The following is a 14,694-nucleotide window of genomic DNA, read 5'->3' as shown; positions in this document are numbered from 1 at the left end:
GTACACACGGTTCCGTCCCTTCCTTGGTTTGGCACTGTGACTGACTATTCTGTGGTCATGTCATGGTATCTGACCACGCTTCGTGGTTAGCTGCTTTCCCGAACGCGTTTCACTCTCTTTTTAACCCATTGTAAAAGAGCGAAGGATCAAGCTACCTGGCCCATCGCACCCAAAAATCCTCTGAATCATCTTGATTCTAAGCTCTCCTTCTTGGTCTTCCTCTCTCTCTCTCTCTCTCTATAATTGATCGACGGGTTCTTCAAACACTCCCTTTTTCCGCCCTTTTTTTCTTCGAAACTCCTGCTGATACTTCCGGATGGGTGCGGCTACTACCTGTCATCCGCCGCCACCGCGAGCGGATGAGACGGCTGTGTTGCCTCTGAATTCGCTGCCTCTGGGTTTCAGATTTCGGCCCACCGACGAGGAGCTTGTTGATTTTTACCTGAGACAGAAGATTAATGGTTATGGTGACGAAGTCTGGGTTATCCGGGAAATCGATGTTTGCAAATGGGAGCCCTGGGATTTGCCTGGTATTTGTTCCTTTTTCCTTTCATCTTGAAATTGGGAAAGTTGCAAGACTTTGCTTGTCTTGTTTTGCTGTGCACACTATTCATTCTTCCACTCATTGCAATTTTACTTGTGTCTATTAAGAATTGAACGCGATGGGGAAAAAAAGATGACGGGTTTTAAGAATTGAACGCGATAGAAAAAAATGGTTTTCCATCTTTCAATCATTGAGAACAAACGTGAAATGCTTCTCTTTTTCAATTTTCTTCGATGTGATTCTATGAAACAAGTGGTATGCAAGATTGCAGGATTAGTGTACAATTGATGTGAAAAAAGAAAAAAACTTCTGTGCAAATTAGCTCGTCTTGGTGCTTCGTGTGCTATTTTATGCGCTCATTTGCTTCTTTCTGGTTTCGATTGATTTGGCTTGTCAATAGATTTATCGGTGATACGGAACAAGGATCCAGAGTGGTTCTTCTTCTGTCCACAGGACCGCAAGTATCCGAATGGCCATAGATTGAACCGAGCAACAAATCAAGGGTATTGGAAGGCAACTGGCAAGGATCGCAAAATTAAGTCCGGGTCCACGTTGATAGGAATGAAGAAGACTTTAGTCTTCTACAGTGGTCGTGCTCCCAAGGGGAAGAGAACCCATTGGGTTATGCATGAGTACCGTCCCACTCTGAAGGAGCTTGATGGTACCAATCCTGGACAGGTAAAGCCTTCTCTCATGTTTTATATTGTTTAAATTTGCTTCTTCATATCTTGTTTTCGTGGGGTTGTCACATCGAATCGTTGCAACCTTGCAATGTTGCATCCAATATCTTTGGAAATAGCTCTCCTTTAGTTTGATTACCTAAGTGTTCATAGAACTTTTGGCTGACTATATTTTTACGTAGATGATGATATATCGGTGAATTTTGATTTGATGGTTTTGACTTGTGCCAGAATGCCTATGTCCTCTGTCGTTTGTTTAAGAAACAAGATGAGAGTCTTGAAGTTTCAAACTGTGAAGAAGTGGAACGGACTGTGTCAACCCCTACTGCTGCTAATTACTCTCCAGAAGAAATACAGTCTGATGCTGGTGTGGCTGTGGTATCCCCGTCGGTGGCTCCAGAAGATGATAAGCAGCGGATAGCTCCATTCTGTATTTCTGAGAACACTGAAGAAACCACATCTAACGTAATAACATCAGCTGATTGCCATAGTGATGGGGGTGATGCTTGTGACGCACAAAATCAAAATGTAGATAAAACAGCTATAGAGGTCAGATACAGTAATTGAGTTTCTACAAGTCTTATTTTGTCTTTCTTGTTTATTTCTTTCTGTTTCGGTTTGTGTATTTTGAAATTGTTTACCTAGAACTTGTAGTTGTTGCTTCCTTCTTCAGGAGGATCCGCTGTTGAACCTTGATATATTTAATGAACCAATAACTGGATTTGATGACAAGATGTTCTCCCCGTTACATATGCATGTGCTGTCAGAATTTTATGATCCAGTGAGCAATGTATCAGATGGCTATTCTGGGGTGCAACTTTCATATGGCACAAATGAGACAAATTTTTCAGAGTACTTTGACTCATGCATTAATTATGGCGGGTTGTCCTGTGAGGACTACATCAGTCAAAAGCCAACCTCTGGCGTTTTAAATCCTAGGGACTATGGATCTGGCAATGACTCAGATGTGCAAATGGCCAATATGCCGGTAAGGAGCCTGTTATAAATTTATGCCATTTTGGATTTCGCTGCGGAATGAACATGTGTTGGTTTTCCAACTTGAAGTGGTAGCTTTAATTCTTTTTTTTTTTTTTAACCAAAAAGAAAAAATTATATAATGGTTCCCACTAATTGGCTGCCAGATTGACACATCAGTTTGCAACATGCATAATCTAGTTGTGTTTGAGAGTGTTATTAGCATTAATAATTGCATCTCTTGTATAATGCTATGATCTTATTGTATTCTGCAGTATCGTCAAGCATTGCATGCTGTGCATCCTGAGGAGGCAATTGAGAACAGGATTCCTTCCATGATAGATACAGCTTCAGAATTTACCGGAGCCATTACGCCTGACCTCAGTGGTTTTGACCAGAAGAGCAATATTGGGATAGTCCAAAGCCATTCTCAGATGGCTTTGCCATCTGATGTTGCTTTTGACCAAGTCTACAGTGTGTTAAATGGTTGTCAGGAACCAAGAAACTACAATACAGTTGTTGGCGGTGATAATGGTGCTGGGACTGGGATCAGGATTAGGACTCGCCAAGGGCGAAATGAAGAGGTAAACATGAACCCTATGATCCAAGGGCAGGGTAATGCTCCCAGAAGAATTCTTCTACTTAAAATTGAGAAAGGTGGGGGTTATGTACAAGAAAACCATGATTCAAAACCAATCATCACAAGGGTAAGTGTTTACATGGTAGAACTTATGTATTAAACAGAAGGTTATTTGGCGCTTCTTGTGAGATTTGTGGGATTGCTCTTTTGCAGGAGACTGAAGCCTCAGAAAATAATGCTGCAGAAGAGGATGCTAATGCTGAGAGTGAACCCCAGACTCCTGAGTCAGTTGACAGTAATAATATTTCTCAGCAACTTGTTACAAATGAAGATTCTATCTCAGGTTTAAAAGAAACCATGTTGTGCAAATCAGTTAAGGGCACATCAAAGGTTTCTTCTCGTGCCAGGATCCGGTCATCTACCTTGGTATTCTCTGTCAGTTTAATGGCTGCAGTAGTATTCATAGCTAACATATGGGGAGTTATTAAATTTTGAACTGCTAGGTAATTGGCCCCGTTGCATTTTTAAAATTTTTGGGGGTGGCTGGCAAGGCTCGTTGAGGAGAGGCATGGGTTGACTCTGTTAGTTTGGATGTTTATATACATAGTTACATGCTCGTCTTTGTGCATATGTAGGCTGTTCCTTTGTATGCAGCTGTGCTATAGTTTCAGACTTTCACTCATATTAGTTTATGCATCTTTCTCTTGCAAGTTGCTACTCTTCTTTCCTGGTCATCTTTGTCCTTGCCCGAGTTGTGCTTTTCCGTTAGAATCCCACTATCCTGCCTTCCAAAGTGATTTATGTGCCCCGTATTCCCAAATTAACTTGCAAGGCAATTCGCAATCTGGGCTCTGGTGTGGATAGATAGCTGTTAACATCAATAACGGTTTTCTTACATTGCATTATCTGGATTTCCATTGTTGGACCCGTTAAATCTGAATAGCCTAACAAATCAAATTTCAGTCAGCCAGGACTAAGCTTTATCTATGTAGACTTGGCAAACTCCCCCCCCCCCAAAAAAAAAAAAAATTGAGGGAGAAAGATTAGGCGCATCATAAACACGGAAGAACACGAACCAATTCTAAATCTGAAGAGCATGAGTGACATACGAGGAGGCTATTATACTTGGTTGAGTAAGTCAGGCAAACTTCTTTAGGAGGTAAACGGATATCGTTTTTTCTTTTGTAAGTTAAGACACGCTCACATTGTCTCTGACCTTTTTTTTTTTTTTAAAAAAGTAACTTTTATTCATAATATGATATCCAAGGTATTTAAGTAATTTTATTTTTAAAAGATATATATGTTTTTAACTACATATAGAAAAAGAAATCAAAGAGAAGTTAGATTAATATCTTGAATTAACGAAAGTACCAACATTATTTAACATATCCAAAAAAAATTTGCCAGAGAAAAAAGAATTAAATTTAACCACTATATACAACAAAATCTCTGTCCCTTCATCGTATTGTTCTTACTCTTGACCAAAATTTCATTTGAATATTGCATTTACAACGGATGAGAACAACTGAGTTAAAAAACAGCCATGAATATTAACAGAAAATTGGGGGGAGAGCCTTTCTAAGCAGCAGAGCCGAAAGCAAGCAAACAACAACAACAACAACAACAAGCCTTTATCCCACTAGGTGGGGTCGGCTACATGGATTGCAAGACGCCATTGTGCTCTATCATTTATTAAGCTTTTAAAAATATTATTAATTAAGAGATCACGTTCAACAACTTCCAAGAGTGTTCTCTTAGGCCTTCCTCTACCTCTCTTAATCGGACTCAAAGTTATATGTTCCACTCTTCTCACTGGTGCCTCCCTTGGTCTTCTTTGTACATGCCCAAACCATCTCAACCGATTTTCTACCATTTTTTCTTCAATAGGTGCCACCCTCACTTTTTTGCGTATGTGCTCATTTCGAATTTTATCTTTACGTGTATGTCCGCACATCCATCGTAACATTCTCATCTCTGCTACTCCAACTTTATGCTCTTGCTGTCCCGTTAGAGCCCAGCATTCACTACTATATAACATTGCCGGTCTGATAGCAGTACGATAAAACTTTCCTTTAAGTTTATTAGGCACCTTACGGTCACAAATAACTCCTTTAGCTTTTCTCCAATTAAACCACCCAGCTTAAATTCTATGTGAAATATCTCCACTGATTTCGCCATCATTTTGAATAATGGCTCCTAAATATCTAAACTTTTCCACTTGAGGTATAATTTGATCTCCCAATTTCATTTCCAAATTATTTTCGAATAGTCCTTTACCAAATTTACAATATAAATATTCCGTCTTACTTCTACTCAGACGAAAACCTTTCGACTCCAATGTCCTCCTCCATAACTCAAGTTTGCAATTAACCTCTTCTCTTGTCTCTGCTATAAGAACTATATCATCCGCGAAGAGCATACATTTCGGGATTTCCTCTTGAATATGTTCCGTCAAAACATTTAAAATCAAGTTAAACAAATAAGGACTCAGAGATGATCCCTGATGTAGTCCAATCTTTATAGGAAAATCCTTTGTTTGACCACTAGGCGTTCTTATACTAGTTTTTACCCCCTCATACATATCTTGTATGGCTTTAATATAAGCAATCCGTACTCCCTTTTTTTCCAACGCTTTCCAAAGCACTTCTCTTGGTATACGGTCATAAGCTTTTTCCAAATCAATAAAAACCATGTGTAGATCTTTATCTTTACAACGATACTTTTCCATTAATCCCCTTAGTAGATAAATCGCCTCTGTAGTTGATCTACCTGGCATAAAACCAAATTGATTCTCAGAAATACTTGTCTCCAATCTCAACCTGTGCTCAATTACTTTCTCCCACAATTTATTGTGTGGCTCATGAGTTTAATCCCTCTATAGTTAGTACAATTCTGAATATCTCCTTTATTTTTATAAATAGGAATTAATGTACTTCTCCTCCACTCATCAGGTATTTTCTTGGACCGTAAAATCACATTAAATAACTTAGTTAACCATCTCACCCCTTCTTCACCTAAACATTTCCACGCTTCGATAGATATACAATCAGGTCCGTTCGCTCTACCATTTGCCATTTTCTTAAGAGCTTCCTTTACCTCCTTATCATGTATTTTTCGATAGAATGACAAATTTTATTCTCCTTCACCAGTTACTAAATCTTCCAAGTTACTAGATAAATCCTCTCCATCATTGAAAAGTTTAGAAAAATAAGTCTCCCATCTATTTTTAATTTCATCATCTGTAACTAAAATTCTTCCCTCTTCATCCTTAATACACCTTACCTGTTCTAGATCTCTTGATTTTCTTTCCCTACTCTTGGCAATCTTATAAATATTTTGCTCTCCTTCCTTCGTCTCAAGGTTCTTATAAAATTCTTCAAAAGCTTTAGAACGAGCTTCACCCACAGCTCTCTTAGTTTCCTTCTTAGCCATACGGTACCTCTCCCAATTTTCCTCATTGTTACACAAATGTATGGCTTTAAAACAGTTCTTCTTATACTTGATTTTGTCCTGTACACTATTATTCCACCACCAAGACTCCTTATCTCTCGGACTAGAACCTTTCGATTCTCCCAAAACTACTTTTGCAACCTCCCGTATCTTTTTAGCCATATCCTCCCATATAATGTTAGCACTTCCCTGAGAATCCCAAATTCCTTTATCCAAAAGATTTCGCTTGAAAATATCTTGCTTCTCACCTTTTAATTGCCACCACCTAATCCTTGGTGTTACTACTTGTCGACTTTTTTGGATTTTACTCATAATACACACATCAAGGACTAGGACCCTATGTTGTGTCGTTACAGCATCTCCGGGTATCACCTTACAGTTTTTACAAAGTTTTCTATCTGTGTTCCTAACCAAAAGAAAATCAATCTGCGACCTTGAGGCTCCACTTTTGTAAGTGATGAGATGCTCATCTCTCTTCTTGAAACAAGTGTTGGCAATCTTAAAATCATACGCCAATGAGAAATCAAGAAGAGTTTGTCCTTCATTGTTTAGCTCTCCAAAACCAAAACCACCATGCACCCTCGCATACTGACCAGCTTCCCTCCCGACATGCCCATTAAAGTCTCCTCCAATAAAAATCTTTTCACTCTGTGGTATGTGTCGAATCAACCCCTCTAGATCCTCCCAAAATAATTCCTTAAGACTGGCTTCTGTCCCGACTTGCAGCGCATAAGCGCTAACAATATTAACAGTCTCACGTCCAATTATCATTTTAAAGAAATAATTCTATCTCCAATTCTGCTAACTGCTACAACGCTCTTCTTCCACTCCTTATCTATAATGATGCCTACTCCATTGCGTGCACTTACTTTTCCTGTATACCAAAGTTTGAAACCTTGAATATCCTTAGCTTCTTCTCCACGCCATTTTGTTTCTTGCAAGCAAATGATATTGATTTTCCTTTGAATCATAACCCCTACAACCTCTACAGATTTACAATTTAATGTCCCAACATTCCAAGTACCAAATCTAATTTTGCTCTTATGGACTAACTTCTTTAGCCGCGTGCGTCCAGAATGACGCGGTAGCTCTTGCTCATTTAACACTACATCCGGGCGCCGATGCAGCGGCTCTAACTCACTTATCACTGTACTCGAGCCATGCAGCGCGTTACTTACGGGCAACGACCTAGCATTAACATTATAACGTCTATTGTCCATGTTCATGATAGATTCAACAAATTTTTACATTGGCTGTTGATGGCCTAACACAACCCTCCTCCTTTACCCGGGCTTGAAACCGGCTATAAACATAGGCGGAGTTCAGAGCCAAAAGCAAGCAAGATATTCAAAACAAGAACTCCGTATCAGACTCTCAGTTAATGCCCCAAACCTAAATATCAGATAAGCAACTACGTCTTCCTTCAAAGGTTTGATACAAACCGATAATTACAAACCTAACACACTGAACTGACAACAGCACAGAAACACTGGAAAAAAAGGAAAAAGACGAACAAAATCGATCAATCAATCCGCAGCAGTCGACCCCTGATCTTCACCGAGAAGGACCCATCGATTCATGTCTCTAGCATAACGAACTTGGATCCTCAAGGACGATTTCTCTCAGACTCCAACGTTGATCAGTACTTGTAGTCCTTCACATGGAGGCTCTCAGACGCACCTTCACCAAGCTTTGCATCACCCTTGTAGGTTCCCAGAGTTGCCTCTGAATTCGCCTTGCACCTCGTCAGGAAGGCTTCTTGAGCTTTCTTTACGTTTTCCTCCTTTCCAGACCATGCCTTGAGTGTGCTCTGCTGAAGAGCCCTTCCAAAAGAGAAGGAAAGAGACCATGGCTTCTTCCCCTTTAATTTGTTCATAGCATTGAGGTTGAGAGTTGCCTCCTCCTCACTCTGCCCGCCAGACAAGAAAACCACAGCAGGAACAGCCGCAGGTACAGTACGCTGCAGAGCTCTAACAGTGTGCTCAGCAATAACCTCAGGGGCAACTTTTGGCGATTCTGATCCAGGGGTCACCATGTTTGGCTTCAAAAGTGTTCCTTCAAGCAGCACATGGTGATCATTTAAAGCCTTGTAGCATGCAGCAAGCACACGTTCAGTCACTGCAGCACACTTGTTGATGTCATGAGGTCCATCAACAAGGATCTCAGGTTCAACAATAGGAACCAATCCATTTTCCTGGCATATGACAGCATATCTTGCCAATCCATATGCATTTTCATGGATAGCTAGCTCAGATGGCTCATGAGGGCCAATTTTGAGCACAGCCCGCCACTTGGCAAACCGCGCACCAGCTTCATAATATTTCTGGCAACGCTGACCAAGGCCATCTAGACCCTGAGTGGTGGTTTCTCCATTAGTGCCAGCAAGCTCGACAGTGCCTTTGTCAACCTTGATGCCAGGAAGCACGCCACCTTCCTTCAACACCTCCACAAATGGCTTGCCTAAGAGTCCATGTATAATGTCAGTGCAAGTATAGACATCAATTTACATCCACGTCAACAAAAGGAAAACTACACACCAAAAAGAACCATACTCTGAAGCGAATATGCACAGCCAATAAAACATGTTAATCATGTAACGAAGCAAGATACAAGCTATCAAGAATGTTGATGATACCTGCAGCTGTCTTCTGGTATAGGGTTTCCTCGAAGAGGATCACTCCACTCAGATACTGGAGAGCTCCAGGAGTGGTGAAGAGGAGCTCGCGAAGAGCACGCCTGTTTGATTCAACATTCTCCACATTGATACTGGCTAGACGCTTGCCAATTGTTCCAGTTGACTCGTCAGCAGCAAGAATACCCTTCCCAGGTGTGCCAATGTAGGCAGCATTGGCAATAAGCTCATCTGCAAATCACAGATTGGTATAAGACTTGAATTTTCGCTGAGAAACACACCAAAAATAACTTTGATGTCACGTAACAACCAAAACCAAAACTTCTGTTAACGCTAACAAATGGCAACAGGCTAATGCGAAGGAAAAAAAAAAAAAAAGAAGTTTTTCATAGATGACATGAAGCATGGCATGTCGACACTCACATCTACCAGAAATAAAATGTCCATGATACTAACTCTTTGATTGAATCGACTGACTTTCAAAAGGAGGTCATATACCAAAGATAAGATAGCACAGTATCATAAATTTAGACAAATATAAACTATGAAGGCATGCTAAGACGCACGATCGACTGCAGATATATAATACAAATGGTGTTAAATGTTCCGCTGAATCCATTAAGAAATGCTAACAAACAAGAGTTATTTAATCCTTTAGAAGTGGACAAAATGGGCAAGATACACAAGGACCCGATTCATGGTTAAAAATGGGATGCCATATAAATCAGCAAAGTCTAGGAAGGAATCACCGTTAGCTTGTCATATCAACAAATCGAAGGACCCGATTCAACGAGTAATTCTTCAAAAAGGTAAAAAAATTGAGGAGCAAGAAAGGAGAAACATTGATTGATGCCAAGCAAGATAGACGCTCATAAGAATCAAAAGCTTCTGTCAGATAATTATAACAGATAAAACGAGAAGGACTTAGAACTTAAGGTCAGAAGATTCATGCAGAAGAAACAGGACACGGGGGAAAACTCAAAAACCATATGCGGAAGAAAACACAAAATCGCGAGATATGAATACCAAAACAAATGAGATTGAAAGCTGGTACGATTCTTGCTTCAGTCCGATTATAATAAAAAGGAAGCCATCCAAGTACGATCAGCAAAAACAAGTGAAGATGAAACACAACGAAGTAAGGCAAAAACTTGAATCGGCCGAAAAAAGACGGATTGAACGCATCAAGCAAAAGTAGAGAGTAGAATTACCATGGAACTTGGACTTGAAGTGAGACATGATCGGAAGGATCGGGACTGTGGATGTATCTGGAAGAGTAAGATTTTTCTGTGGTAGAGGGGGCGATGAAACGGCAGTTATAATGAATAGAGCATCGATGAACCCAAAAGGGGAGCATCTATACCGGGTACTGACGTTGGAAGCACGAGGCTCGAGAAAAGGCGGTTTCGCTTCTCGAATTTTCGTTCCTGTGGGCTCAACTCACATTTCTCTTGTGACTCGCAGAAGAAGGCCCATTAAACCCAACAAGAAATGCGTGCTCAGGCCGAAAATGGAAAGCGATGCGCGCTTGATTTCAATGACTTCCCAAAATCTATAAAATGATCCAGAGCTATCCTTTATGATATAATAAATTACAGTTTAAATTTTTATTTAAAAAAATCCCATGGCAGATGAAAAAAATAGTACACATTAACCATAGAAAATGCATAAAATGGCATTTAGGAATTACAATAAAATAAATGGTTTAATTTATATTGTTGTAAATATTATCACATTCTGCAGATATCCATGACTCTTGAGATTTAAAGAATTTAATTATTATTATTTTTATGAATCATTTTATCTTGTCTTAGTTTTTGGTTCGTGAATCTAAATTATTAAATGCAAAAAGATTCATATTTATCAAATTTATTTAACTTTGGGAAATGTACGTCATTATAATAACATGGATAAAATGTAAGATTAAGGGGTAAAAAACCTCAAAAGTTTTATGTAAAGAACACTGTGTATTTGGAGTAATGTTACCCCAAAACGTTTAAAAAGAGTACAATTTCATCCTATATTGACTAACATTTTATATTTAATTTTTTTTAACCATATTCTTTACACGTGTTAACCTATGCCCCTCTCTGTTCATCTTCCTCCCTGCACTCAGAGTGTGAAATAGTGAGTTTAACATATAGTAAATCCTATTTAGTCATTCCTCCTTAACCATGCATGTCATGCAGACTACCTCTATTTTCTCAATCTTGTCGACATGAACCTTTTTTTTCCCTCCCATCACCTTCTCAGCTTCTTCCTCTCTTAGTCTCACCTTGCTCTTTATCTTCTTGATCTAACGATCTTGCCACTAGCGTGAAACTCTATTCTTAAAGATTTGTTTATTGACTTCATTTTCCTTCTCCATTTAACCCTATTAGTAGTCAGTAAGTCAATAATCAACCTTTCACCATTGTCCTGTTGGTCTCCACTCTCCATCATTCTTTCTCACTGTTTACATTGTAATTTAATGAAAGGGAGTGAGAAATATAAACTCCTAAATCATACTCATATATTGTCATATATGCAGCTAAAAGCATGAATAATTTATCCAGTATTTTAGTCTTTTAAAAAAAATTACGAAGGGTAATCTATACTACAATAAATTTACTTATGTTTCGTTCAAACAAGCAGCTTGAAATTCTATTTTGTTTGGGTATTAGCCTTAATGGTATTTAGTTATGAGATTGTTTGGTAATGGTAATAAAGTCCCATTATTCTTCATCACCTGTTCACCTCATAAAGCATTTTTTAAGTTTAATTTAAGCACGCTTGGGAGCTACAAACCTTATTGGATTTTCTCTTCTTGAAATTGTGTTTCCTGCATGTAGAGCTCATCTTCTCTTTCTCTAAAATAAAGTCTTGGTCTTTATGTAACATTTGAAAAAATTTAACCCTGATTTGTTAACTTAATTAGGGTAGTTAATAAGTTGATGAGGTATGTGGTCAGAGGGGCTTAACTTGGCATAATTGTTATGATTTCAGCCCTACAAGTGCGTCTGAATTAATGGCGGGCCACTCGGGCAAGGAAAGAGGATGAAAAAGTGAAGAGTTGTGTTTTGTGCCACATGCCACGGCGTGTGGTTGGTTTGCCGTGGTGCACGGCTAAAAATTAAATATATCTAATTCGTCTCTACGTGAAAACAGAAGAGAGAAAGAGGAAGAAAACAAAGAGCTTGGTTTTGGCTCTGTTAGGGCACGACTTTTGGTTCTATCGTTGATAGATTGAAGCTCCTAAACACTAAAGGTAAGCTTATGGTGCTTTCTTCTTCCCTTCCTCCCTCATTTATGATTATTTATGGTAGGGTTTGAGTTGAGAGATGGATTTTCAATCTCATGGAAGTATGGGTCTGATTTCATTGATTAAATGAGATTAATGAGAGTGATTTAATGTATTGAAACACCACATTGATAATTTTACAAGTGGATGGTCCATGAGAGCATTTAATATCTGAAATTGGTATTTGTGTGGTAGTTAGAAGAGGTTAGTGTGCATTAATGAAGGTTTGAGGTGTCATTAATGATAATGTGCATTAATGAAACTTAATGAGCCCTTTGGATATAAGTGGGTAGTAATTATGTGATGACATAGTAGTGTATATAGAGTTTATGTTGATAAAGTTTCAAGAGCTAGTTGGTGATGATATTCTTGTGGTTTGGATGAATAGAGGTTCGTTTTAGCACCATTCGAGTTCGTTGAAGCTTTGGAAAGTTGATATAGTGAGGGGTAAACCTTTGATCTCTCAAAGGTTTGAGGTAACTGGGGAAGACTTAATTTTTATAGTTAAATATTAATTGTGTTATAAAAGGTGATTTGTGAATTAATTTGATGATGCATATAGGCAAATACTTGATTATGAAATGTTTTGGGAAAGAAAACCTTATTTTTATCACCCTTGATGTGTTATGAAATTAATTATAATTTATTACCATAGGTGTAGAATTATGATAAATTATATGTTAAAATGTGGAGCATATTATGTGTGAAATGTGTATAGCATGATCATTGGCCGGAGTTCGCCTAGGGAGAGGAGTAGATTAGTTGAAATCCACGTGGTATTAATAGTGACTGTTGAAATTGGGAACTAGCCTTAGCATCGACCATTGAAATTGAGAGGTAACCCTTGTCCCATAGTTGATTCGGAATTGTCCCACTTGTTTTATGAGGGACTCGAACCTAACTAATCTCCACCAGTTCATGAGGAGGCTAGATTAGGGGTACGACACCCCATGGTTGTTAGTATTGGGAAAATCAGACTATATAAATAAGTAAGTTAACCCTGACCTGGTAGCTCCTTACAAGTAAAAGGTTGGGTTAGATCGTGAAGGATGTAGCCTCGTGATGGCCACTGGTTTTATGTCAGAGGTAACAAGAGGATATAAGGGTGGCATATGATCATGCATATATGACCGGCTATATGGTTGTTAGTTTTGTAGTCTGGTACATGTTAAGGGCGCATGGTTGTAATTTTTGTGACTCTATGTTATATTTTTGTGAAATAACATGATATGGTGTTTTGGGGCAAGCCCGGTCACATGATTGTTAGTTTTGTGAACCGTGGCCTAATACTATGTGAAATATCTATTTATGTGACTAATTGCATCTATTTACAATTAATATGTAATTGTAAGGGTTAAGTGAAACTTGGTTACTAAGTGGTTGTACTCACCCCTCAATTCTTAATATTTTGAGGACCTAACTTATTGGATCCAAGTCGAGAAAAATATATAGAGACTTAGAATTTATGGAGTAAATCCTTTTTATGTCTCTCTTTAGTTGTTTTTCATGTGTATTTGTTAATGCATTTGCCAACTAAGAGCAATTGTTTTGATTGGTGCACTACTTGCATGATTTTGTATTTTAACTAGTGTATTTTGTGTCTTGAGTTAGTGAGTTTTTGTTGTAAACCCGTAGATAGGGCAAAAATACTTGTGTAAGTAGGAACATATGTATTTTTGAGAAATACGAATGCAATGATTGATTTTGTGCAACTTTTCCTCCCTTTCTATGTTTGTGAAAAATTGGAGTTGAGCGGTGATTTTATGATATAAGTGTGTTTGATTGTGTGTGGTATGTTGCACGAGTCTGCAAAAGTCCATTGAGTATGGTTGGAGGGTTGGTGTAGGCTATTGGCATGTATGGTTGAGTTGAGACACCTCATTTAGGAGATTTTGTGAAAAAGTGGTCAAAATGATTTTTGGTGTCCAACTTTTTGTAAAAAATAAATTTGAATGTGAAACCTATGCCATTAGCTAGAGCTAAGAGAAAGCTCCCTGTAGACACCAAAACCACCTCAATCGAACATCAGATGAAGATTTGAGATGCGTCGGAAGTTCGCTCCTCTTGCTGTCAAATGAAAGCACTGATCTGTCAAATTTCGTGCAATGCGCCGCGACGCATGGCATAGAAAAGACACGCCACGGCACACGAGTTGTAAGCTGCGGTGCATGTGTCCTTTTCTGTGCGAAAATGGTTTTTGAGCTTTCAAACTCATGATTTAGGTCCCAATTGATTTTCAAGCTTTCGCTTTATTTTTAAAACTCTGATTTAGAGTCCTTAAATTTATGTTTGAGATTTGAAATGGCAAATTGAGATTCCTATGAAATAATTTTTATGAAATTCTCTTTAAAACCTCAAATAATTATGTTATTGGAGTTAATTTGTGGTTTTACCTCAGGGAGGTTACACTTTAGGTCCTTTAACTATTGCCATGGAAGTCATTGAAATCACATAACTTAGTTTAAATAAACCAAGGAAGGAGATCAATGGTAGCAAAAACAAAAGACAGTGAGTGGGACGGTAAAGAGTAGGAGGGAATGAATTGCAATAAAG

General features: G+C 38.5%; 2 protein-coding genes across 2 annotated transcripts; one reads left to right on the top strand and one right to left on the bottom strand.

Annotated features, from left to right (window-relative positions):
- On the top strand, positions 1-3,489 carry LOC129300397 (protein NTM1-like 9). Its single transcript, XM_054938965.1, has 6 exons — positions 1-530; positions 945-1,222; positions 1,456-1,773; positions 1,898-2,212; positions 2,475-2,906; positions 2,993-3,489. The coding sequence occupies exons 1-6, from the start codon at positions 317-319 to the stop codon at positions 3,272-3,274; spliced, it is 1,839 nt and encodes a 612-aa protein (XP_054794940.1). The 5' UTR covers positions 1-316; the 3' UTR covers positions 3,275-3,489.
- A 4,084-nt stretch (positions 3,490-7,573) lies between these two features.
- Positions 7,574-10,231, bottom strand: LOC129302923 (fructose-bisphosphate aldolase 6, cytosolic). Its single transcript, XM_054941833.1, has 3 exons — positions 10,073-10,231; positions 8,865-9,092; positions 7,574-8,689 (listed from the first exon to the last, which is right to left on the bottom strand). Exons 1-3 carry the CDS (start codon positions 10,098-10,100, stop codon positions 7,869-7,871), a joined length of 1,077 nt encoding a protein of 358 aa, XP_054797808.1. The 5' UTR covers positions 10,101-10,231; the 3' UTR covers positions 7,574-7,868.
- Positions 10,232-14,694: the final 4,463 nt, after the last annotated feature.

The sequence above is a fragment of the Prosopis cineraria genome, unplaced genomic scaffold, assembly GCF_029017545.1.
Source record: "Prosopis cineraria cultivar Desert tree isolate PC_DT_omini unplaced genomic scaffold, ASM2901754v1 PC2, whole genome shotgun sequence".
NCBI lineage: Eukaryota > Viridiplantae > Streptophyta > Magnoliopsida > Fabales > Fabaceae > Prosopis > Prosopis cineraria.
Note: the sequence above shows the minus strand (reverse complement) of the source record. Positions and strands in the feature narration are given on the sequence as shown.

Bases quoted from the DNA above. Each gene is read 5' to 3' on its own strand.
- LOC129300397 (XM_054938965.1), top strand. From the start codon at position 317: ATGGGTGCGGCTACTACCTGTCATCCGCCGCCACCGCGAGCGGATGAG. The intron at 1,774-1,897 runs GTCAGATACAGT...TTCCTTCTTCAG, and splicing joins TAGATAAAACAGCTATAGAG to GAGGATCCGCTGTTGAACCT. The intron at 2,213-2,474 runs GTAAGGAGCCTG...TGTATTCTGCAG, and splicing joins TGCAAATGGCCAATATGCCG to TATCGTCAAGCATTGCATGC.
- LOC129302923 (XM_054941833.1), bottom strand. From the start codon at position 10,100: ATGTCTCACTTCAAGTCCAAGTTCCATG. The intron at 9,093-10,072 runs GTAATTCTACTC...TGTGATTTGCAG, and splicing joins CTTCAAGTCCAAGTTCCATG to ATGAGCTTATTGCCAATGCT. The intron at 8,690-8,864 runs GTATCATCAACA...ATGGACTCTTAG, and splicing joins ATACCAGAAGACAGCTGCAG to GCAAGCCATTTGTGGAGGTG.